The sequence below is a fragment of the Atractosteus spatula genome, chromosome 2 (genome assembly GCF_055471065.1).
Source record: "Atractosteus spatula isolate fAtrSpa1 chromosome 2, fAtrSpa1.hap1, whole genome shotgun sequence".
Taxonomy (NCBI): Eukaryota; Metazoa; Chordata; class Actinopteri; order Semionotiformes; family Lepisosteidae; genus Atractosteus; species Atractosteus spatula.
Window position 1 is genome coordinate 23,181,629 of NC_142707.1, and position 23,479 is coordinate 23,205,107.

At 38.3% G+C, this 23,479-nt stretch overlaps 1 protein-coding gene across 1 annotated transcript; it reads right to left on the reverse strand.

The window, feature by feature from the left end:
• Positions 1-1,855: 1,855 nt before the first annotated feature.
• cdc5l (cell division cycle 5 like) lies at positions 1,856-20,590 on the reverse strand. Its single transcript, XM_088931853.1, has 16 exons — positions 20,374-20,590; positions 19,523-19,626; positions 16,850-17,011; positions 15,919-16,046; positions 15,728-15,827; positions 13,873-14,091; positions 13,561-13,705; positions 13,249-13,437; positions 12,754-12,902; positions 12,041-12,203; positions 11,556-11,720; positions 10,425-10,505; positions 9,684-9,926; positions 8,898-9,095; positions 3,809-4,021; positions 1,856-2,354 (listed from the first exon to the last, which is right to left on the reverse strand). Exons 1-16 carry the CDS (start codon positions 20,416-20,418, stop codon positions 2,247-2,249), a joined length of 2,412 nt encoding a protein of 803 aa, XP_088787979.1. The 5' UTR covers positions 20,419-20,590; the 3' UTR covers positions 1,856-2,246.
• Positions 20,591-23,479: the final 2,889 nt, after the last annotated feature.

Genomic DNA, 23,479 nt, shown 5'->3' on the forward strand with positions numbered 1-23,479 from the left:
ATCCTTTCTGCTATACTGTAATAAACTTAACCTTATCAGTTGATGATGTTTAATTTGTGATGGTGTTTTCTACCCAGTGCTCACCATTTGTATTACACATCTTTTTATTATCTTGATAATGGCACTGATTGATTCAATTTTAATTTGCACACACAATAATCCCATACAACTACAGGTGGAATGGTATTTGAATTAAAGAAAACAGTTCTTAAGCGATATTTAACGCAAACTTTATTTACTCTGAGATGTCTGGCTATATTGTATATTCTGGAAACATAGTCAAGAGACTAATCAGAAATCAAATATCTAAAGAGAAATGGCAAAAAAATCACCTGCTTATGTAACCCCAAACCAAAACTTCCCATATTAATAGATTCTGACTGAATAAGAAGTACACTAATGATCTGTAAAATATTAAATAAACTGCATCTAACCTAATGAAGTTTAAACTAAACCTACTGAGGCATGCTTCCTTGTTGTGGTTCTCCGCACAGAACACAACGGCAGACCTGGTTCCAATATCCTTATTGACATCTGGGGAATCTGAAGTTATGTTAATGAAAGCCTGTTTACTCAAAGTGAATAATGGCCTATTTAACCAGTCCAGACCACCCGAGAGGCACACTGTTGTGAGATTCATATGTTAAAGCAGAATATGCAGTGCAGGAAATGCTGAAGTCCAAAAGTAAATTTAGAACACGTCTTAAAAAAGAGGAGCAATGAATCACTCAACTCTGACAACTATCTGTTAACCTGCTGTCTTCAAAACCCCTGCAGAATAAGAGCACACATTCAGTTACGATATATAAATAAACTGTTGAATAGTGAAAAATTGCTTCCAATGAATGATGGCTTATACCATTAATTTCAAATCCTATTTAATATATACAATGGAACTGTTAAAAACACACTAAGGATTAGTTTTGTAGACCCTGATCAGCAATAGTCCTAGACCTGTGTAACTAAAATGGTTTTAGCATTAGTGATAATCAGCATCTGTTAAACCACTGTAAGATTTAGTAACACTTTCAAGAAATACTCAATGTTCATTTCTGATTGAAAAATACTAAGTCATGTTCATCTGCCAGTAAACAAAATCCACTTACTGCTTCAAAAATAAAAACAAAAACATAACCAAGAACCAACATTTTTCCTAGCTGTCTGAAGGACTATGTCCTTTTTGAATTTTCCTAAAAAACATTCAATTGCATCATGACAAGGCTAGCTGACAGATTTCTGGGAGTTTCACAATTTTGCACTTTATTTCATCTTCAAAGATAACAGCTCAAGTAAAGACTGAAGCATGTAATGTATGATGTAAATGATTAAACCAAGCAATGCTTTGTACTATACATCAATCTTAATGTACAGAAAAACTCACTTATTTAGGATCATCAACTCAAAAGAATTCCACATTAAGTCAAGAAGTGAATGTTCCATTGTGAAATATAATTCAGAATATGTCCTTCAGTAGAAAAATTTTAAGAACTGCTCCTCAGTTAGATCTTGCTTGGGGATAGTTACATTTTACAGCTTTTTACAAGTGCAGAAGATTCACCTTTAGATTCCTATTCATTAAAGAACAGCAGTGAAACACAATATAGAATAAAAAAAGAAAAACTGATAGGTGACTGACTGGACCAAAACATCACCCATTAGATTTTAGATTGGGGATTAATATAATCTTGGCATTGTATGAAAATCTCCTGTTAAACGAAAGTGAATTTTGAGACAAAGTACACTGTACACTCCAGGAATGTTCTATTCTGTTCTAAGTAATGAACCTAAGTCATGGTAAATAGTTTTCCTCATCTACCTTCAAATTCTTTACAAAGTAATATTCATTTTCAAATGATTTTCAAATAAGAATTTAATGATTTTCAAAGCAGTATTTATTACAATAAACAATGTGTTTTAACAATCACTTGTGTTGTTATTGTTGAGGTCAGTCTCCCCATCAGTTACCATAAAAATAATGGACTTTGTAAATTACTGTGAAGCTCTAAAATTACAGGTAAAAAAATGAAAACCGTCCAGTAGTTAAAGACAGTGGTCTACAGCCCACTGAAGGAATGTTGGAACAAGCAAGTCCATCAAAACAACATTACTTTTTAATCACAAATTGCAGGGAAAAACAACAACTGCCAAACTTTAGTTGTTTGGCCAGTACAAAAGATAACATTCTTGGGGTACTGAAAGCAATATGCATGCACTATTGGCTCTGTCACTTCTCACAGACGATTCTTTTAAAACTTGGAGGACGTTAAGGTCTCTTTTTCCAGAAGCAGGTCAGCATATCTCTGCTGAAGCTCCTTCTCTCGCTCCTGCTGTCGCTGGACATCTTCTCTGAGAGCCTGACATGAACAACAGGAGAAATATGTAAAACACTACTTTTATTCTGTTTCAAACATCTTTGTCTCAATGGTTAAGGCAATTTCCATAAAACCCATTTTATTTCCTTTTAGACAACACTAAAATTAGAGAATTTCATTGGCAGAACGGACATCAGCTATGTGGTTAATTCTCTGCCAACATAGCACTGCAGTGATGTGTGCGCCATCATGGCCATTGTTTCTTTGTATTCTGCTATAGAAGTAAAACATTTCTGACTGAAAAGACTTAAATAAATGGAATTCCTAAACAACTAATTGTGCCATAAGATCTCTGTCATTCAAAGAATGCATAATTCATTATAAAATATAATAATGTTCTCACTGTTCCCAAGCAGGAGAAACAATGAAGGCTGTAAATTTCAAAAAGCTGAAGAACAACTATTTAAATGAACAGTTTTAATACTTTAAATGAATGCTCTTGGTTCACAAGCACATCCGGGACTTGTACTTTATGAAGTGTATTCAAGATTAAATTAGATGTCTAGGAAGTTAATGCAAACTAAAGACAAAAGGATTTCTGAGCATACAAAGGGTTTTTGTTTTCAAAAATACTTTGCTGTACATAGTTATTTATTTTCTTTACCTTTCTCCATTACTTCTTTAGGTTTATACAAGTATATCTTCAAATGTCAAAATATTCAGGCATCACATTCTGTGTGGAGTTTGCATGTACGCCTGGGATTTCACCCACCTTCCAAAGTCATACTGCCTAGCTCAATTGAGTTGTCTAAACTGTCTCCAAATCTCTGGGGATGTTTGCAATGAACTGGTGATGTCCTATGCAGAGTAAAGCCATGCCTTGCTCCCTGCGCTTCTGTATTAGACTTTTGAGTTGCCTTCATTTTTACCAAGAATACTGTATGTGGCTCTCTGATAATGAATGGATGGAAAGTCAAACAGTTGGCTTATAACCTTCTAAACTGGAATTGCCAGTCTTCACTGAACTTTTCTTACAACTATAACCTTGTAGCACAACAGTAAAATCACGACTTGTGTACACAATCCCCCAGACATGCCCATCTGTAACCGAAATGTGTCTTTGGTGTAACAGATGGCCATGTTATGGGCAAGGTCCACTGTGCTTTACATAAGGGTCTGCACAGACTGGGGGGAGTGATGTGTCCGTCATCATCAACAATGCAGGTCTGTGGGGGCCCAGTAAGTCACAGGTGTTGCCGTTGCCTGGCAAGCTGAAGGTATCTTTAACCAACCCAACCCTGACCGTGCTTGGCCAACTGTACACTGCTACCAGAAGTCTGCACTGTAAAGCTCAATCTGTGCACCGTCAATTTGCCTTGAGAGGCAGACTAATCTGTTGTTTTTTGTTTCTATATTTGTTACATGAAACATTGTACTGTTTGTTAGAATCCCTCTTTTTTCATACAGAACAAAGTGATCAAACACAAAGTCTTAACCTCTTGTCTCCTAGGGATGGCAGTGTCCTCATGTTTCTTCAGCTCTTCAAAGGTGCACAGCTCCAGGTGGGCCTGTTCCACTTGATCCCACAGGTCATTCAGCTGTTTTATCAGCCCCATGGCTCTGGACTGGTACCCACCCAGCAGGATCTTCATCTTCTTTTCCATTTTTGCAGCCCTTTTTGCCTCCATGGTCATATGGCCTCTATTGATCTATACAAGGGAAAAGAGTTTCTTTAACGTCTCTGAAAAATCCTGTCCTTAAAAAGTAAGATGACACAGTTTACAAAAAAAATAAGTATACAAGCTGCTGACTCCATGAAAAAAAATAATGTTAGTACATCAATCCAAAAATAAAAGATCGATTTTGGACATACTTGCACTTTACGAGAAGTTCAAATAAGTGCTGTTTTCTTGGAGCGAGTTTAAAACTGAAGTGCTCAGAGACCCCGCAGATGAAATACAAAATCTAAACTGATTGGCTATTTGCTAAGATGAATAATTGTCGTTCTGAACAAGAAATATAAGATTAATGAGCACATTTTCATAAAGAATCTCCACCTGGCCATTATATAAGGCTATTCTGTCATTCTTCCTCATGTTAAACCGATTTCACATGGAAATCGGTCACCTTAACAAAAAGAAATTCCAAAAAGCTGACAAACTGAACAAGGCTCAGGGCAAAAGAACCAATCTAGCAATTTATTGTGACACTTTTATTTGCTTTGAATTATTGAATTATTTGCTGTGAATACTGAAATTTTTGATTGCCTAAAAACAACCTCATCTTTAGTATGACAGACTGGATATAGCCGCTATTCCTCCTGAACAATTATTAATCAGCATGCCAGAGAACTAGTTTTCACATTGTGAAATCTGACCTGGCAGTCTCACTGTATAGGTATTTCTGCAGTGTTTAAAATAATCTTCTAAAAAAAAACATCACAATTATTCTTTATAAAGCAAGCAAGTTCTAAAATCTTACCATTTCCAAAAACGTATGAAACCGAAAAAGTGTTAACATTTTAGATGAGGTTATATTTTAACAACCATGAATATCCAGTTTGTTCTGGATATTTCATCTTTTATTTCTTTTTTTTTTATAGCCCTAGTTTTTTCACTACCACAAAACACAGCTCCAACAGTACTACAACAATGACAGCTTCGAAATAATGTGAAAACTTTTTTTGGGGGGGATAAAACGCCACCACATTTCCCATACTGGATTAGTGTTCTTACTGGAACTATAACAAATAAGCATGAATTCCAGTAAATGATGGCTGTTTCACCAATAAAACCCTAACAGCTTGCTTAGCAAGGACTCTGTACCATTAAAATAAGGGAAAAAAAAACAAAACAATAGCCTAGACCATAAACTAAACCATTTCTGCGCTTATAAAGCTGTGTGAAGCGCCCAACCCTGCATTTTCCCCAGAGGACCTGACTCCAGTAGTTAACTCTTCTGACCCCTGGCATTGTTTATTTTCTGTGGCTGGTGTATTTCACCAGGGGTTAGCAAGCTGAGGCCTCAGCTTCCCTTTATTTCTGATTAGGCTACAGATGACAACATTGCGTTTTTGAACCAACTGCATAACAAGGTTTAACGATAAATGTGGTCTGCAGCTGCCGCTACTATAAATCGTGTTAATTCTCTGAATGAAGCAACTGCAGCCCCCTGCTCCCCCCTAGCCCCCTTCTTAGAAGTAGCTGCTATGTGAATCGATTCCAAGTCGCCACCCTCTTTTCCATGCCAAGAAATATTAAACAAACGCACCCTTTGTGAATCGCTTCCTTGATTAGCTGAAACTTAGCCATATGTGCCCTCAGTAACACATGCTTGAGGAGCACTTTCTTTGGTGCCAGTTTTCTACTTGATTTAAAAAAAAATCTGTGACAGTTTAAGATGTTTTACTTTCCCTAATGGAAGCTAAATTTATCTTTATATCATTCCCCAAGTCACAACATGTAGAAAGCTGGTTGGTATCTGCTGTGTAAGGTAACAAGTGTGATTAAAAAAAAAAACATTTATCAAATTCTGAAATCACTGAAGAAAAATATCCACAGAGCTTAGGGAACAAAGAAAAGATTCAAATGTTTAATGTATAATAGATGATCGTTCAGTCTAACAGGCAAAGAAAGCAGAAATACTAAGTACATGCTTCAGTTTATTTAGGCACGCAATGTTCTATTACACTCATTGTAAAACCGCATGGTCACATTCTTGAATTTCAAAACCTACTTAGAGAAGATTTTGGCAAAGCATTTTTAAGGTTACAATCATTTCTATCCTGAAATGATGGAAATAAAACTCAGTCAATGGTATTTTGATTTTTGTATTTTAGACGTTTTGTAGAAGAACATGGAATTTTTCCATATTCCAGTCTGGAGTTGCTATTTAACTACTCGCTGGTGGACTTTCACCATCAGGAACCCAGCTTTCAACTGTACTGTGAATTGCACTGTTGAAGAAAGGATGTCTTTAAAAAGCATGACCACATCTTCTTCCATAAGCACTTCATACTTAACATTTAACTGACTTAGCTCTGTGTGAGGCCTCCAACTGTAAGTTGAACCCAAGACTGTTGGTTGACTCATTGTTTATACTGCCCTACAACATCTTATAGTGAATGACCTATATTTCAATTAAAACATTATAATATGAATTTTATTTAGTTTCTTAAATGAATGTTTTACAGCCCTCAAGAAGAATGTTATGGAGTGAGAGGACCAAAACAACAATGTTTTGAACAACACCAAAAAAGCCTACACATCAACGCTGAGTGCTTTTCTATGAGATTTGGGTGGAAAAACTATTACACAAAGCAGTCTTACTTAAATGTGAAAGATAAAGCAGCACGTTTCTTCACAGGTCTTTCCATTCAAATTCAAGTCACTCACAGGATGAATTCTAAAAACATGGGCTATGCTGCACCCTACTGGAGAAACCATGCAAACACTCTAATATTAGGAACAAGTAGTAATAGGTTTATTTCATGCTGAAAAGAGAAGAAAACACAACGTTTTGACAGTGGAGCCTTCTTCAGGTGTGAGAAAGACAGGGCTGTAAGCAAAGGTAATGTAGCATAGGAGGACAAAAGCTGGGAGAGAGGAGGAGCAGGAGGAGGGAGCAGGGGACAGACAGAGTGGCCAATCAGGTAGTGTGAAGTCAGGATAGGTGAAGAGAAGTGTGAAATTAAACCAAAAATGAATAGAGAATTTAGAAGAAAATGAGTCTGTCGTTGAGAGACGGGGAAAGGTGTGATCTTAACTGTAGGATAATTTTAGTTTCTGTAGTCTTTCTGAAGCAGGAGTTAGGAAAACCATCTTTGAGAACGCAAGACGGAGAGATTCATGTGATCATGGCCGTCAGAGGTGAAATGAGAAACAATAGGCTTGGAGAGATCTTTAATCTTCACAGCCCTAACATGTTCTCTGAAGCGGTCTCTGAGTCTCCATCCTTCCTTTCCCCAATGTAGATGGCTGGGCATTTACTGCAAGAGATACAGTCCCTCAACTATACAGTTAACATTTACCAGTACTCTTCCGTTTCAAGACATCAACTTCTCCATTAACTACCCCCGACTCTCTACTTCGGTTTATTATAAACCCACTGATTCACACAACAATCTCCTGTATAGCTCATTTCACCCCAAACACACTACAAACTCTCTCCCTCTTTCACAGTTTCTTCAGCTATGACGACTCTGCAGCAATGACATAAATTTCCAGAACCAAGCCCTCAAAATGTACTCTATTTTCACCAACAGAGGATACCCTAGCAGTGTTATTGACAGGGCCCTTGCCCAAGCCAAAAACACCTCTCAGACCACAGACTCGAGCAGGAACTCCCGCCGTAACAACCGCATTCCTTTGGTGCTTCCCTACCACCCCAACACACTTCCTATCCCCAGGACTATTAACGACAACTTGTCCATCATACAGGATGATCCCTCCACTGGGGCCCTCTTTTCTGACCACCCCATCATCTCAAATCGCCAACCACCTAATCTGTGTAGCCTTCTTGTTCACAGTTCCCTTGACCGCCCTCAGCAACCATCAACACCAGGCACTTTCCCCTGCAACAGAGCTCGCTGTATCACCTGCAAGTACACATCTTACACCACATTCATTCAAGGCCCCTCAGGACAATTCTGGATCACCCAGATGGCACCTTGTACCTCCAGCAACCTTATTTACTGTATCTCTTGCTACATGGGGGAAACAGGAAGGAGACTCAGAGACCGCTTCAGAGAACATGTTAGGGCTGTGAAGATTAAAGATTTCTCCAAGCCTTTTGTTTTCTTATTGCAATGCTTCAGGATAATCTGGAAAGTTTTCAAGGGTGGGAGGGGCAGGCATAATGCAAGGGGGCTATGATTATTAATTGCATTCATAATCAATAATCATTGCATTAATGATTATTAATTGCATTATCTGACAGCCATGATCACACTAATCTCTCCGTCTATGTTTTCAAAGATGATTTTCCCAACTCCCACATCAGAAAGTCTACAGAAACTAAAATGATCCTGCAGCTAGGATCACACGACAGACTAATTTTCTTCTAAATTCTCTATTCATTTTTGGTTTCATTTCACACTTCTCTTCACCTATCCTGACTTCACACTACCTGATTGGCCACTCTGTCTCGCCCCTCCTCTCTCCCAGCTTGTTTCCTCCTATGCTACATTACTTTTGCTTACAGCCCTGTCTTTCTCACACCTGAAGAAGGCTCCACGGTCGAAACGTTGTGTTTTCTTTCTTCTCTTTTCAGCATGGAATAAACCTATTACTTGTTCCTTTGCGGCCTACGCATGCTGACGCAGCTACCCACCTGAACTACTTCACTCTACTATTAGTATTTGTACTAAAAAAAGTTATCACCTATGTCCTTGATTCAAATTTTAAATTATTTGAAATTAATTACTCTTTTAAGGGGTATTCTATATGTTATAAAGCTTATATGGTATAAAACACCTACTCTTCATTATTTAGATTTTTTCAATGGTTTTGAACTCTTGAATTGATACAGGAATTATGTTTGCAATAGTTACAGCTCCCACACCTCTAACAATACAGCACCACTCACCTCCAGTTTCTTCTCCAGGGATTCAATCCTGTCCTTTTTGCTAGCCAGGTTGGCACGTGTGTAACGGCCCTGCCCAGCAAGGTACAGCACTTGGCTATAGCACTCCTCCCACACCTGGTTGTAGGCTTCAATGGAGAGATCCCCATGGTTCATGCCATGTTTCACTACCTCCATCTCTTGTGCCAGCAGCTCATCAGCCTGCAAGAGCAATGCAATCATTAAGAGGAAGAGGCTACACGCCCCTTCTAAATTATTAATGCAATTAATAATCATTAATGCAATTATTAATTCTATGATTATTGATTATGAATGCAATTAATAATCATAGCCCCCTTGCATTATGCCTGCCCCTCCCACCCTTAAAAACTTTCCAGATTATCCTGAAGCATTGCAATAAGAAGACAGAGCCTTTCTCAAAATGAGAATTTGTAACAGGCTTGAGGTCAGTTTCTGCTAACCAATTCTGATTACTTTTCTACATTCACAGAATTGGAATTGAAAAGCTGGCATTGATTCCAACTTTGGTTTGCATGCATTTGATTTATTCAGCTATTCACTATCTTCTGTATAGGAGCTGTTCTCCTGTATGGTTTTTTAATTCAACTACTGATCTACTCTACACATCAAGACATTTCCAAATGCATCTGATTGGCAGGAAAAAGGGGAAAGGGAACGACTAATATCGCCTCCAATATTGTGAAACTTCTTGCATATTACCCAGCACAATTTGCAAATTAACAACCTAGTACAATTAAGTAATAGCAAGAAAACAAAGACACTGCTCACCTTCTTGAGGTCTTCTTCAGAAAACTTTTCACACACGTTGTGTTCCAGATATGCTATGTGTTCTGCATTATTTGAGCTAGATCCTGCACCTTTGCCTTTTTTGGCTAAAGTGTCTGCATAGGGATGGTGTAGGCTATCAAAGTGAAGCATTGTGATCATTTCTTTCTTTATCAGCTCTTCACCCTTCTGCAGCTCTGTTAAAGGTGGTTCCACATTCAGTGGTCTTAGAATGGTCTCGTTTACCTGCATATGTCAAGGAAATTACAATTTAGCACTACAGACTTAAAAGCAAAAGAACACATTCATAAAATGTAAAATGACAAATCAATATCCAGACATATCTTTAGATCCTCACTGTGGAGATTTTAAGAAACAGGCAGCATGAAAGTATACAAAACCTTGTAACCGAAAATGCTTAACAAACCTTTACAACTTCTATACAGACAAAAAACGTTTAATACATTTTTATATTGGAAGTACCTTTCATGTAACTTCTACAAAGAGGCAGCGACAGAAGTCTGACAGCAGGGAGACTAGTCAGAAACAAACCATTATGACTTCCTCATATTGTTTTCAGTAAATTTTAAAATTTGTAGTATCTAAACATGAAATAAGAATTACCAGATGCATCAAGCCAAATGCATACGAAAACGTTCACAACACAAAACCTTCACTGTCAATGAAATGACAGTTGCTCTGGATGGCGAACAAAAGGTAAGAAGGTGAGAAGACTGAACTCACCTCAGAGGGCCTAGGTAGGTTCCGTTGTACAGCCGTGTGCCTCTGCTTCAATTCTCTCTCGCGCTCAGCATTTCTTAGTAACTACAAATCACAAGAAAGATGTTAGTGTGTATCAAAAGATATAATTCCTATTCTCTCTATAAAACTATAAAAGTCAATTACCTCACTTGACTGCTATGACCTTTTCTCAACATAAAGGATAAAGAAATTGAGGCAAATCTTTGACTTTTCATATGACAAGCCTCAAAGTGCCTATAACCTCAAATGAAGGGAGACTGTAACTGATTGTGTTGTGCCTGTGGTACTACAAGCTGAAGACTTGACCCAAACTCAACCAACCCCAGCACCGCTCGGCAATGGGCACTGAAACCAGATTTAAACCAGACTGTCTGGAACTCAAGGCTCAATCTGTGCTCCAACTGTATGTCTTTAATTACCTGAACTATCTACATGCCCAGAGTTAAATGCTCACAGCATCAGTATTAATACTACAAAGGAATCTATCAAGGTGAAATAAGGGATTATAAACCAACTCTAGGGTTAAAACAGAATGTTACACACGTGCATACAGAAACAGCATTTTGTTACGAAATGAACATTAATGTTATGTACAAACACAAACAGCATAATTTTAAAATTATGCTAATCTCAAACAGGCATAGTCCATTTTCATTTTTTCTACTTTTGGCAAAACCTCAGTGATTTCATGAAGATTAAGCATGCCTAATCCAAAAAACATTGTATGCATACTAGAGAACTAAGCCTAAAAGGAGAAAACATACCATTACAAATTGAAATTTGTTAAAAAAAAAGAAAATTAATTTTTAGGACAAAGGAATATCTCTGAAAAAACAAAATGCTGATCTTATGATACTGCTTTCAGATAAACAGATATATCTTTGGGACAGTTTTCTCTAAAACTACACTTCCATTGTTGTTGTCTTAAAGACTGTCCAATTTTAGTGCTCATAGTCCTAAAAGAATTAGTATTTTGATATACATATATATCAATTTTGCACGGATAAATCAACTGAAGTAAATGCAACCAGGTCTAAATACCTGGTGAAATTTACTTCTGTTTAAGCAGAATGATTAGGGAAAAAGGTCTTCAGATTTAACATGGTTGCTAACCTGCTTGCGCTGTTCAATGTCTGCAGCATCCTCTACAAAAGTCTCATCAGTTTCATGTTCTTCCAGCTCCTTTTCGGCATTCTCTGGGAGGACAATCTCAAAGTCATTTTTAGGTGCTGGTAAAGACATCAAGCCCATTTTCAGCTGCTCGCGGGATTCTCTTTCCTAAGGGGGATGAAATAAATGACAATTGTGAAATAATATGCTTACTCTACGGCATACCACATAACCTAAGTGTTTCTGAGTGTTCAAGCAGTAAAAAGCCTTTTTTACTTCCCTCATGTGCAAAATATAAATGACTATAGGAATCAAGGAATACAGTCAAATGTGATCAAGACCACTCATTACTGTGCAAGTTCCACAGAAGCAGAGTGTAAATTTGCAAGTTGCACTTGTATGACTAGACTATTTAATATTAAATAAACTCAGAACCGTGACTGTTGAAATCTGTAAACCACCGGTGTCTGTGACCTATTCAGACATACCAGGTGCTTTGCGTAAGTCGGATCATTAAAATCCACCATTCCATCCTCTGCATTGATGTTGAGTTTGTCACGCAGGGGAGTTCTTCCAGGAGTGACTCCTACAGAAGCTTTGGGAGTGAGTCCACCACGGGGTGTCAGGCCTTCTGACCCATGAGAAGGCGTTCTAGAGAGAATAAACAAAGGCAGGCCGTTTAAAAAACGTCCAATCTTCATGGGAATGGGTATGTGTCACCTCAAAATCAATACGTACTTTTCACACACTACCATATTAAATCAGCTCTAGTTACCCCTGGGGTTCCACAAAATTGTTATAGATGCATTTTTTTAAAAAAACAAACAACCCCCCTTAAATTTAGCTTTAGTATTCACTGTAGATCTTTACACTATGAGGTGCCTTTAAAAACATGCACAAGGGGCCCTATAATGCTATCAAAAATAACCCTAGAAATCATTAAGCTTTGATGCATTATTTTATACACTCACCCTTAGAAAGAACAAGGGTATTTCTTGAACAGAAGATCTTGCTTACACATTAAATATTGGGGGAGTTTGATTTTCACTACAATTACATGTTGGTTCTTCAAACATATATGTTGCTCTTCAGCTAAATAATTTCACAATGCCCTGCATAATAACACATTTTATCAGAAACCCACAAGAAAGGAAGTAGCTTGCTACAAAAGGCCATGTAGAATGGGCTGATACAAACATACCTGAAGGGGGTGGCCAGCACTGTGTTAGGTGTCTGCACCACCTGTCTCTGAGGGGTGACTCCAGAAAAGTCACTTTCGTGAAGAGGGGTGTTCAAGCCTCCTTTCAAAGGGGTGTCCACATTCGTCAGGGCCATAAGGTTTTGAGCTTCCTGTCCAAGATTCAAAGTATATACTTCTCAACATGAGCGTTCTGACTGTCATCATTATTGGATGCAAAGAGTTATCTGCCCATTAGGTACAACAAGAAACTGAGCTGCATTTCTGAGGCAAGAGCTTGCACTGGTTAAATTTCTGAATGACTGCTAATTAAGCATTGCTAACAGCATTTCACATTTAGGCTTTGATCTAAAAAAAATATTCTGCTCCCTACCAGACTAAAACAGCTCCCACTAAAAACAAGAAAATCAATGAGTCAGACTGTCAACCCGCATTTCATCACAGTTTTACGCCATTTCGACACCCTCATTCCAGAGTTTGGAAGTCTGTGCTGCTTACCTGCAGAATCCTGTCCTGAGCAGCAGGGGTTTTGGGAGTGCGCAGTGCCATGGCATTATTAGTAACGTTATATTCTGACAAAAGCGCACTGGAAGCCGAATTTGTGATTCCTGACTCCTCAGCTGTCTGACGAGCGATCTCGCTGGCCTGTCCAAGTTTAACAACTTCCTCCAGTTCCGAGTCAGAAATCTGGAAGGAAAGAAGGCAACAACAAAAAATAATACAATGAAGAAAAAGACAGCACATAATGCAAATTTCCCACTAATAAGTTGTAATTTCACTCAACCACAGTACATAAATGGAGACACATACCTGGGGTGCTGGAAGGACTAACTTGCTTCTTTTCTTTGTGAACTCTGATACACCACTGGTCTGCAGAATGGCTGATGGGAGATCTGACTCCTTCTTCTTTTTTATCTTCTGCCTGTCTTTCTTACGCTCTCTATCCTCTTTTTCGCTGCCAGAAACAATATATTTAATATCACAATGAAAAGACGTTTACGGTCAATCAGTTTTATTTTTTTTTAATTTAAACTAACAAAATGTTTTCACACTGAGCACATCACTGACAGAACTACTTTTCTTTTACACACATAATCTGACAGGTAACTTATTTTTACTCACAATCTCAGATCTCCATCAAGGTGCTGCTGACGTAACCTCTTAAAGTCTGGCTCCAAGGCCTCATAGTTCTCCATGGATGTATCAAAGAATCCAGGAGCAGGTTTCTTCTCAAAAGGGATCTCAGCATTGTAATCCACCCCTCTTTTCTTCTTCCTCTTCTTCTGTATCTCAATGCCTGCAGCCCGCAGTTCCCGGCGCTTCTGAAGAGCAGCAAGACGCCTAGACATCAGAAACGGGGTGCAGAAAGACACAGGTTAAGCAACCTCCTATTAAAACTGAACCAGGATAGCTTGCTTACCTGTTTGAAATACCACCGGAATGTACTAGTGCAAATTTAATGAATGAAAGTGAATTGTGATATACAACCAAGCAATGGTGGCCATGTACCATTGTATAAGACATTGCAAAGCCTAACTGAGTAATTCTGTATTAAAATGTAACTCTATATGGCATGGAACATCATATGTCATTGGCTTTTTTCTTTATATGCTTTTATATCTATTCCAGCACAACTCTTCTAAGACATTATAGGCAAAGCCTTTCCAAAACAAATCTATGCAGTATTTTTTATTAACAATAAACTTAAAGCATTCTTACTGCTTTATGCAGTGCTGTGCTGCCATTGGACAACAGGCCTCAAGTTAAATGGCAAATGATACATGCTTTGGAAAATATGAGTCAGTGCTTCTATCAACGTTACTTTCATTGACAGTGATGATCATCACTTCAATCAACAGTTCAACAGTGCCCCAATACACAGCTCCAGTGAGACACTGGCAAAACCTTTTTCAGAATATCCTAGCATATTTAAGATATTATATACTCATTGACATGGCTATATGTCAAACTCGTGTATCCTCGTATTTCTTACTGTATACTGTTTCATTAACGAGGAATGCAATTTTGTGTATCCACATTTATATTTTAAAATTATCGGCATCTCCATTACCTCTGCACAGTCTTTGTGCTTTCACCACTGATCAGCCCACCAAGCACTCTCTCCCATGGTAACTTTTATACTACACAAACCATTACGTCATTCCGAGTTAATTCACATAAATAATGTCACATAACGTGCCACAGTATATAGCATGTATGGTTAAAAAACATAAGTAACCCTCCTCTAATATGACAATTAAAGTACATAAGTTAATTAAAATAACATCAATCAACTAAAATCCCTCCTCTGTGTCCAGTAGATGCTTGCACTTTCTCTCTGCCTTCCTAGATATTTCCCTGCTCCGTGATTAGCGAGCCCCATTGTAATGAAGAGGGTTAAAAAAGAGGGCCTGTCAGTCCCCATGTAACCAACACAGAACCAGAAGGCTCACTCACTAGGTAAATTTGTCTAACAATTGTAAACATTTGTATGGTTTATTTAGAAGTTGCATTTAACCATTTTCAAAGGGGTGTTCTTCAGCTCAGTTTCATCCTGCTCTGCTCTTCTTCCCTTCCATCCCCGTTGGCCAGACCGAATCATGAATAAGCGAAATCGCGAATGTTAAATTCGCAGACGTTGAGACTCTACTTCGCTACATATACAGCTACGCATCTAGTTGTTAAACAACCTCCCTATTTTTCAAAATGTCTTATATTTACCAAACACAGGGATCTTCAAAAGGAAACCTCAGATTTGGCAAAGGAAATTCAGTATGCTGAAATGCAAACATAATACTTTTACTGTATTATTTCAAAACTGCAAAGAAGAGCAATCTAAGCTTTTTAAGCTTTGTATAAAACCTGCCTTGCATTATTTATCTCTGTTCTGGCTTATATTTTAATAAGCACGCATCACTTGCTGATTGTCCCTTACAGATTTAAGCGCTTACCAACTGTTCCCTAGACTATTTGTTACCTTGCTTCCTCCAGTTGCTTCTCTCTTGCTTTTCTCTTGGCCTTTTTCCCTTGAGTGTTGGCTAAACGAGCTCGGGCCTCTGAAAGCATCTCAAGCTCATCTGAAAAAACACAAATGAAAGGACTTGGCTCAGATCAGGTATTGCATGTTGCAAGACATTCATACACAGGCTTGATCCATTTCCGCTTTACCTTCATCCATGTCCACAGGGTCAGGCCTAGCAGGCTTGGTCTCTGGGTTGGGGTCAATTTCTCCAGGTTTGAGTTTACGGGGGTCATCTGCAGTATCCTCTTCATTGTCCCTCTGAGCTGCTTTATCACTATATGACAAAATATGTGTAAGCCTATTTTGTTCCACTATTGTAGAATGTAGAAATAAAGCAGCTAATAAAATCTAAAAACATAATTGGGAAAGTGTGTCAAGGGATATTAAAACTATACAAGACATTCGACAGACCATATTCTGTGGCATGTTACAAACCTTTTAATTTAATATCTGTTCAAAGCCAGGCAAGAAGGTTTTTCCTCTAGCTTAAATGAATGTCTTAAATGAAGAGAAACCACTTTTTGCCCTGAAATCAGTGAACATTTATTTATGTAAAGGGCTATGAGTATCAGGAAAAACAACCAATTGTAGAAGCAGATTTTCAGGGGTACTTTAAGACCCCAAAAATAAGAATCAGCTGGCAAAATGCTTGATTCAACAATGTACAAATAAATCAAGATTAACCACAAGCCTCTTTATAAGCTACTCGACTATATTTATGAAAAGATTGTGCCCAATTATTGCAAATATCTCCTGTAAGGTGCTGCTTGTAACAAGCACAAAGCTTTTGTGAACCATTTGACATCTTTGATTTAGCCTGTATAACATGAAAGATTCAATATAATCTTAACAGCGCTTTCTGACACAAAATAGGAGTCATCTTATAAACTTACTCAATGGTGCATTTAAGAAATTAGGAGCACTTCATACTTAATCTTTACCCCTGCCTTAATAATTTCCGTTGTGATGAACTTCAATTTTTAAAAATCTGCTTCTTTCTGTTTCTGCGGCACGCATCACTGTTATCTTTGAACAACACCAGCTATTTGTTTTAAGGGAATCAGTGGGCCAACTTACAGCAAAAACTCATAGTGCTCCAGACACTGAGCAGCAGTTCTGCCAATGATAGGAGCAATGGTTCTCCACTGCGTGGGCATCAGCTTTGCCAAGTGAAGGAGCTTCTCCTCTTCCTCACGTGACCATTCTGTCTTCTTTATGCTTGGGTCAAGCCACTCGTACCTGTTTGAGACAATATAAAGGCACCACAGTATTAATGTACAGCAAAAAACAACACAACTAACCCAGCACACTTCCACTCCCTGCTGGACATTTTTTCTGTGCTAAGTTTTTTTTTTTATTTCCATAGTCATGTTTTTGTAGCTTCAGCAAATGTTGATTAAGCCTCCAAACCTGATATATTTAATGCCTAAGCAATTAATCAACAAATTCTAAACACACAGAACAATCTACTTATGATCAATTAAAAATAGGTGAGCGTATAAATTAAGCCATTAGGAGATCCTCTGAAAAAAAGTTATCAAACCCTTCAGGCCTAAAGGACCAGAGTGCCCTTAAATGAACAAATAAATTGCTTAATTAATAAACAACATCCAAGTGTTTAAAGAGCTGGGGATTTAGTGAGATCTATAACACTAAGTGGACTGGGACACTCCAAGACAAGGGCTAAAGACTCCAGCATTCAATAAAAGAAAAACAGTGCATGAAAATTAAGTTATAAGGGCATGTTTTGCTCTCTTCCAATTAATTTTGCTGTATACCCACCCAACATAGAATTGCCAATTGTGCATTTCTCAGGTCTTGGCATAGCAACTGCACACAGGGGAGAATTAGGAGTTGCAGGCAGTTTCTTCCCTACCTTAGGATCAGAGCTGACTGCATGATCTGTTAGAGACAGCCACACAAGCCTGCATGTGCCTGGAACACCACAGGGGCTACCAAAGAACTTCCAAGAGCTCTGGCCAGCTAATCCCAACCTTACGCTTACCAGCTGTGAGTCAACTGTGCTCCATCACTTGGGGAATCCTGGTCTCAGATGGCTAGTGACATGACCCTTACTCAAACCCAAGATACCTAGGTTTTAGAACTCAATCTGCACCTGCGCAAACGCCTTTACTGGTTGAGCCACTCGGGAGCACCCTTTACACTGTGCTTTCGACCATCAAAGCAAATGTGGTAATGATAACTGCCAAGTATAACACTACTGCAGCACAGAGAACGCACGTGAGTATTGTTACACAAACTAATGGACGTGATAACTGATGACAGATGTTAACAGAAGCATGAGGGATGCTCTTTTATGTATTATAGTTTTGCGTGCTTACACATTTATGAAGTTTTATCTTAAATAACAGCCATTTTCTAAGTGTTGCTTCCAATTCAGGGTTACAGGGGAGCCAGAGCCTATCCCAACAAGAAACGGGTGAAAAGGTAGGGTAAATTTTGGATGGGATTGCCAGGCCAACACAGGGCAGACAGACAAAAAAAACAGACATGTACCCATGCACGTACACCAGGACCAATATTGCTAAGTTACCTACTAGTATGTTTTTGGATTGTGGGAGCAAACTGGAGCAACTGGAGGTAACCCACGAGAACACGGAGAGAACATACAAAGCCCATGTAGATACCACTCCAGGTCTGGAATAGACCCCAGAGCCCCCAGAACTAAGAGGCAGCAATGCTAACCTCTGTGCCACGAGTGCTGTTCTATTTTAGATAACATATTTTCTAAAAACATTTAAATGATTACATGCGAACGTTTGAAAAAATATTTAAAAGCTTCGGCAGGAGGACAACCAAATTGATTAAAATGGGAGGCAGACTGGTCTCAAGACTGATCCAATTCCAGCAGAGGAGAAGATGATCAGGACACCTGGCGTCAGCGAGGTGGTGTCAGGGCTAGTGACACATTCTATGACGCACTAAAGGGCACTGTCAAATGGCTTGCTGCTGTTCATTTTTTGATCAGAACTTTAGTATTGCTATACTAGAGAAGGAAAAGCACTAGAGCTACTCCAAGTTCCTGGTCATCGTGCTACTAACTGGCATGATTAGCTCAGCACTGCCAATCGTTAGTATTTCATTGCAATGGGCATGGAAGCCAGAGTTCCCTGGAGTAAAACCATGTGAACACAGGTAGCATTAATAAATTCACATATGTGCCATAATACAAAATCCAAACCAGAACCTTAAGGGTAAGCCTCAGCGGTGCTAAGTGCTAACTGCAGTGGTAAGTTAGCTAAGCTAAGTGCTAACTGCTACACCACCCTGCCTCCAATTTGGCAGTGCTCCTCCACAGATGCAGATGTCTGCAACGACTGCAGGCCACCGAAACTGACCTTCACAACTAAACCACTAAAGGGTGCACAAGCAGAACAAGCATTTAGCTGAAATTACATAAAAATAGCTTTTTTAAAAATAATGTGCCTATAAGACCTCACACCCGCAGAAGGCTACAGAAGCTGAAACGTTGTGTTTCCTTTCTTTCTTTTCAGCATGGAATAAACCTTTAACTTGTTCCTTTAAGACCTTTTAGACGTGTTTTTTTGGAATTTTTACAAACAAAACCTACCATTGCAAGTGGGAAAAGGCTATTACAAACTACTGTACTCCTCCAGCAAAGCATTCGACATTAAAAAGCCCTGAGTGAACCGAACAAGAATACGTTACTGTAAGAATCAAAGATTTAACCCTACAGTGCTGCTCCAGCTCATGAAAGCTCGTACTCACCATCGGGCTTTGCACTGTTTTGCAGACTTTCTGTGCAACAGTGAGGCAATCCGAGACCATTGGTTTTTGCCATATTTCATAACCGCTGCTTTAAGGATTTCATCCTAAAATTAAAGGAACAGGATGCATTTTTAGGCTCATTTCTTTATGAGATAATATATGTAAGACAAATTTAAGCTTGACACTACCGGCAAATGCTATACCTGATGTGCAAAAACAAAAAGGAACTGTTAGTGTTAGCTGTTTTTTTTCTCGAAATGGTTAAACAAATTAAATGTTTTAACAAATCGGAAAAGATGAAAGTAGCTAACAGCAAACTCATGGTCAGCAGCAGATCAAACAACATTTCATCAGCACGTTTTAGTTAACTTACGTTGGTGTTACCGTACAGTACTATAAGGTGGCTAGGTCTCCGCTAGAACCAACATCATCATAGTATTTTTACTATGGTTTCCTTCATTGTTAGATGGGAAATCATTCATTTCTCAACACAATCGCAGTTTATTGGATATCCTTAAAACACACTTAATTTAAGATATAAAGAAATAAATCAAACGTTTTGGAATTCCATAACATGCCACAATTCAACGAAAAGCACAAAATAGGTAAAACTGATCTGAAGCTGACTAGTTGCACATCACTGAACTTAGGCCATGAATTTTGCGAGCAATAGGTAAGTATTGGCAGTAGCTAGATGTAACGCATGAAACATGATCAGATCACAGGCAACAGGAAAATCATTCTAACTTATGTTATCCCGATAGCAAAAATAAAAATTACACATAACTATAATCTGTACTTCAATGTTTTCATTTGCCATGCCAAGCTATAAAATAAGGCCGTTACATTACCTCGGTATTTCGCCACACACCACCTTTGATCATAATACGCGGCATGTTTAAAGTTAAATGTTAAAAATTCAATCTCCTGGAAAGAAAAAAAAATAAAATAAAACAAAAATAAAAGATTCAAAGATATACTATCCACAGAACGATCGTGCTGCACAGTTTCAATATGGCTCCTCTAGCTAATGCGCCTCACCATGGTAATCTCAAGAATAGAGTACACTAGCGATAGCTACAGCGCCCCTTCTGGACTGGATGCATTAGAACAGCCTTCTAAAGTTGCAGTGAAGAGCACACGGTAAAATTAACAGTATATATGCGGTAGGTAAGTAGTATACATTATCTTTTAATTCTGTTTTAATGTAGCTTCAGTTATGATAATTTGTGTCACACGTCTCATAAAAGTGCTGAAATTAATTCAGATGATTCGAAATGATATCATTGTGCTGACATCTCATGTAGAGGAGAAATATAAAAATGCATACCTTAACGTTATTTTTAGAGATATATGGTACAAGACGCATATTATAATATATTAGAATATGTGAGAAAATTATTTCCCGTGTATTAATTAATATTTGTACCTATTTTATAAGAGGGCAGCGTGGTGTTGTAGTGGTTAGTATTGCTGTTTTGCCGTGCTGGGCCCTGGGTTCAGTTCCAGACATGGGGTGCCATCTGCGTGACGTTTATATGTGATCCCAGTGTTTGTGCTAGTTTCTGCTAGGTGCTCCAGTTTCCTCTCACAGTTTAAAGACAAACTGGTAGGTTAATTGACCTCTGGGAAAACAGGCCCTGGTATGATAGTGTGTGTGCCCTGTGATGGACTGGCATCACATCCAGGGTGTACCCCCACCTTGCGCCCATTGCATGCTGGCATTGTCTCTGTCTCCACCACCCCCTGAGAATTAGACAAAGTAATTAGAAAATCAATGGATTGATTTTGTAAGCTGACATATTTCATGTGCACTTGAATACTTTAACACAAGTAACAGAGTTTTCCAAAATACCCGAGAGAATAAAAAGCTGGAGAAAAAGGAAACAAGTCCTCTTCCAGATGAGGTAACTGTTTAGAATAAAATGTCAAATAATCCTTCTACAAAATTGATCTAAATGAAAAAGAGAAACAGAAAGGGAAAACTATATACAGTACTAGAGTACAGTATAATGAATGCCCCTTGGAGATATAATGCCTTCTCAAAGCCTTAAGGATGAAATCTTTTCTCCCGTACCTCAATGCCAGATCAATGCCCCAGCAAGTCCAAGGTGATATCTGAAATAAAGCTAACTGCTGTTGTCACCTAACAGTAAGAAACCAAGTTTTATTATAAAATAACATATTCCATTATGGTATTTCTGCCCAATTTCCATCCAGTTTGGGCTTTGGAATGTTATTTACAATTATCTCTGAGACTATGTGCATGTTTTTCACAAATCTAATTACAGCACAAAGTTCAATGGTTCATCCATCACAAACAGGCAGTCAGATCCAGGGCATCTGATAATAAGATATAAGACATATAATAAGTGCTATAATATAAAATACATATAAAATAATTCCTGTCCAAAGCATAGTTACAGTACATGTTTAAACTATTATGTTGCAAGATTATCATGCCTTGCAGAAGTATTGATCAAGACCCTCTAACATGAAATTTTGATTAATTAAAAAGTATACAGTAGGTATGTGACTTTTTACAAATGAACTTACAGTATTTTGCAATATGATCTAAGTAGTATCTGGGTGGTATGATGCACATTATACTTCTTAATGTTGGAATTCACTGAACTTAAAGCGATAAGTAACCTTCTTCTAGTCTGTGACTCTCCATAATTTTATCTCTTTGGTCTTTTTTTCTCAATTGCTTATATCACTACGAGACACATGACATTAAATTCAATATCCACCTAAGGGGACTTGCAGAAACAAAGATATTTACTCTAAAGTCATGTTAAACCACTTTGATTATGCATAGACAGAGAATATTACACCATTTTTGAGACCTATCAAATCAATTTATTTTTACCTGAAAAATCTTCACATGAAAAAGCTTCAGCAACTTTAGAGTTGCAGTTGAAAAGAGGATGAATACTTAAGCAATTGAGAATATACTGACTGTCTTCTAAATCTACATATCATCATCATTTTTTAGATCTTTCAGTTTGGAGCAGATTATAAATATAAACTCCAATTTGAAAGTGTCATTATTGCAAGCTCAGAAAAAGTGGAAATTTTACTGAGGGTTAATTCTTTTACAAGACACTGTATAGACAGTGGGAAAGGGAAAGACCTATATGAAGTATATATAGTGAAGTAATTGTCCTTATTATGGCAGTGTGATGGTTACTGTTGTTGCTTCACTGCTCTAGGGATCCTGTCTTTAATTCAAGGCTAGGGTGTGTTCTGTGTGGAGTTTGCATGTTCTCAACCGTTTCTTGGGTCCCTTGTTTCCACCCTCTGTGGCCTGCAGACCATTTCTATGAGAGCTTTTTTTCTCGATAACTTCCAGTACTGTGCCGATCTCAATGTAGTATGGATAAGGTTCAGGTGAATTATAGTGGCAATACTTATAGCGGGGTGGAGTGGTGGCTCTGTGGCTAAGGCTCTGTTCCTGTGGCTAGAAGGTTGCCAGTTCAAATCCTGCAGCTAGCAGAGGAATCCTACTCTGTTGGGCTCCTGAGCAAGGCCCTTAACCCCAGCTGCTCCAGGGGTGCTGTACAATGGCAGACCCTGTGCTCTGACCCCAGGCTCTCTCCCTATCTGTGTGTCTCCTGGAGAGCAAGCTGGGGTATGCGAAAAGATAATTCCTAATGCAAGAAATTGTAAAGGGTTAATAAAGTAATTAACCCTTTATTATATATATACTTTGCATGAGTACATTACTGAAATATCCGTAACATACTATTTTAGTGTTCCAACCTTTTTCAGACATGAATATTTGCTTAACTTTAGAATGACTTTGCCGTATCTTGTATGTAACCCATTGGAAAAATGAATCGAAGGATATTTAGATTTCCAGACTAGGTGGCAGTAGCACGCGGAGTGAAACGCCAACCGTGGCTGGCTAAGCAGCTCTTCCGCTCTGTTAGCAGCCGCGGCAGGTATCGCGCC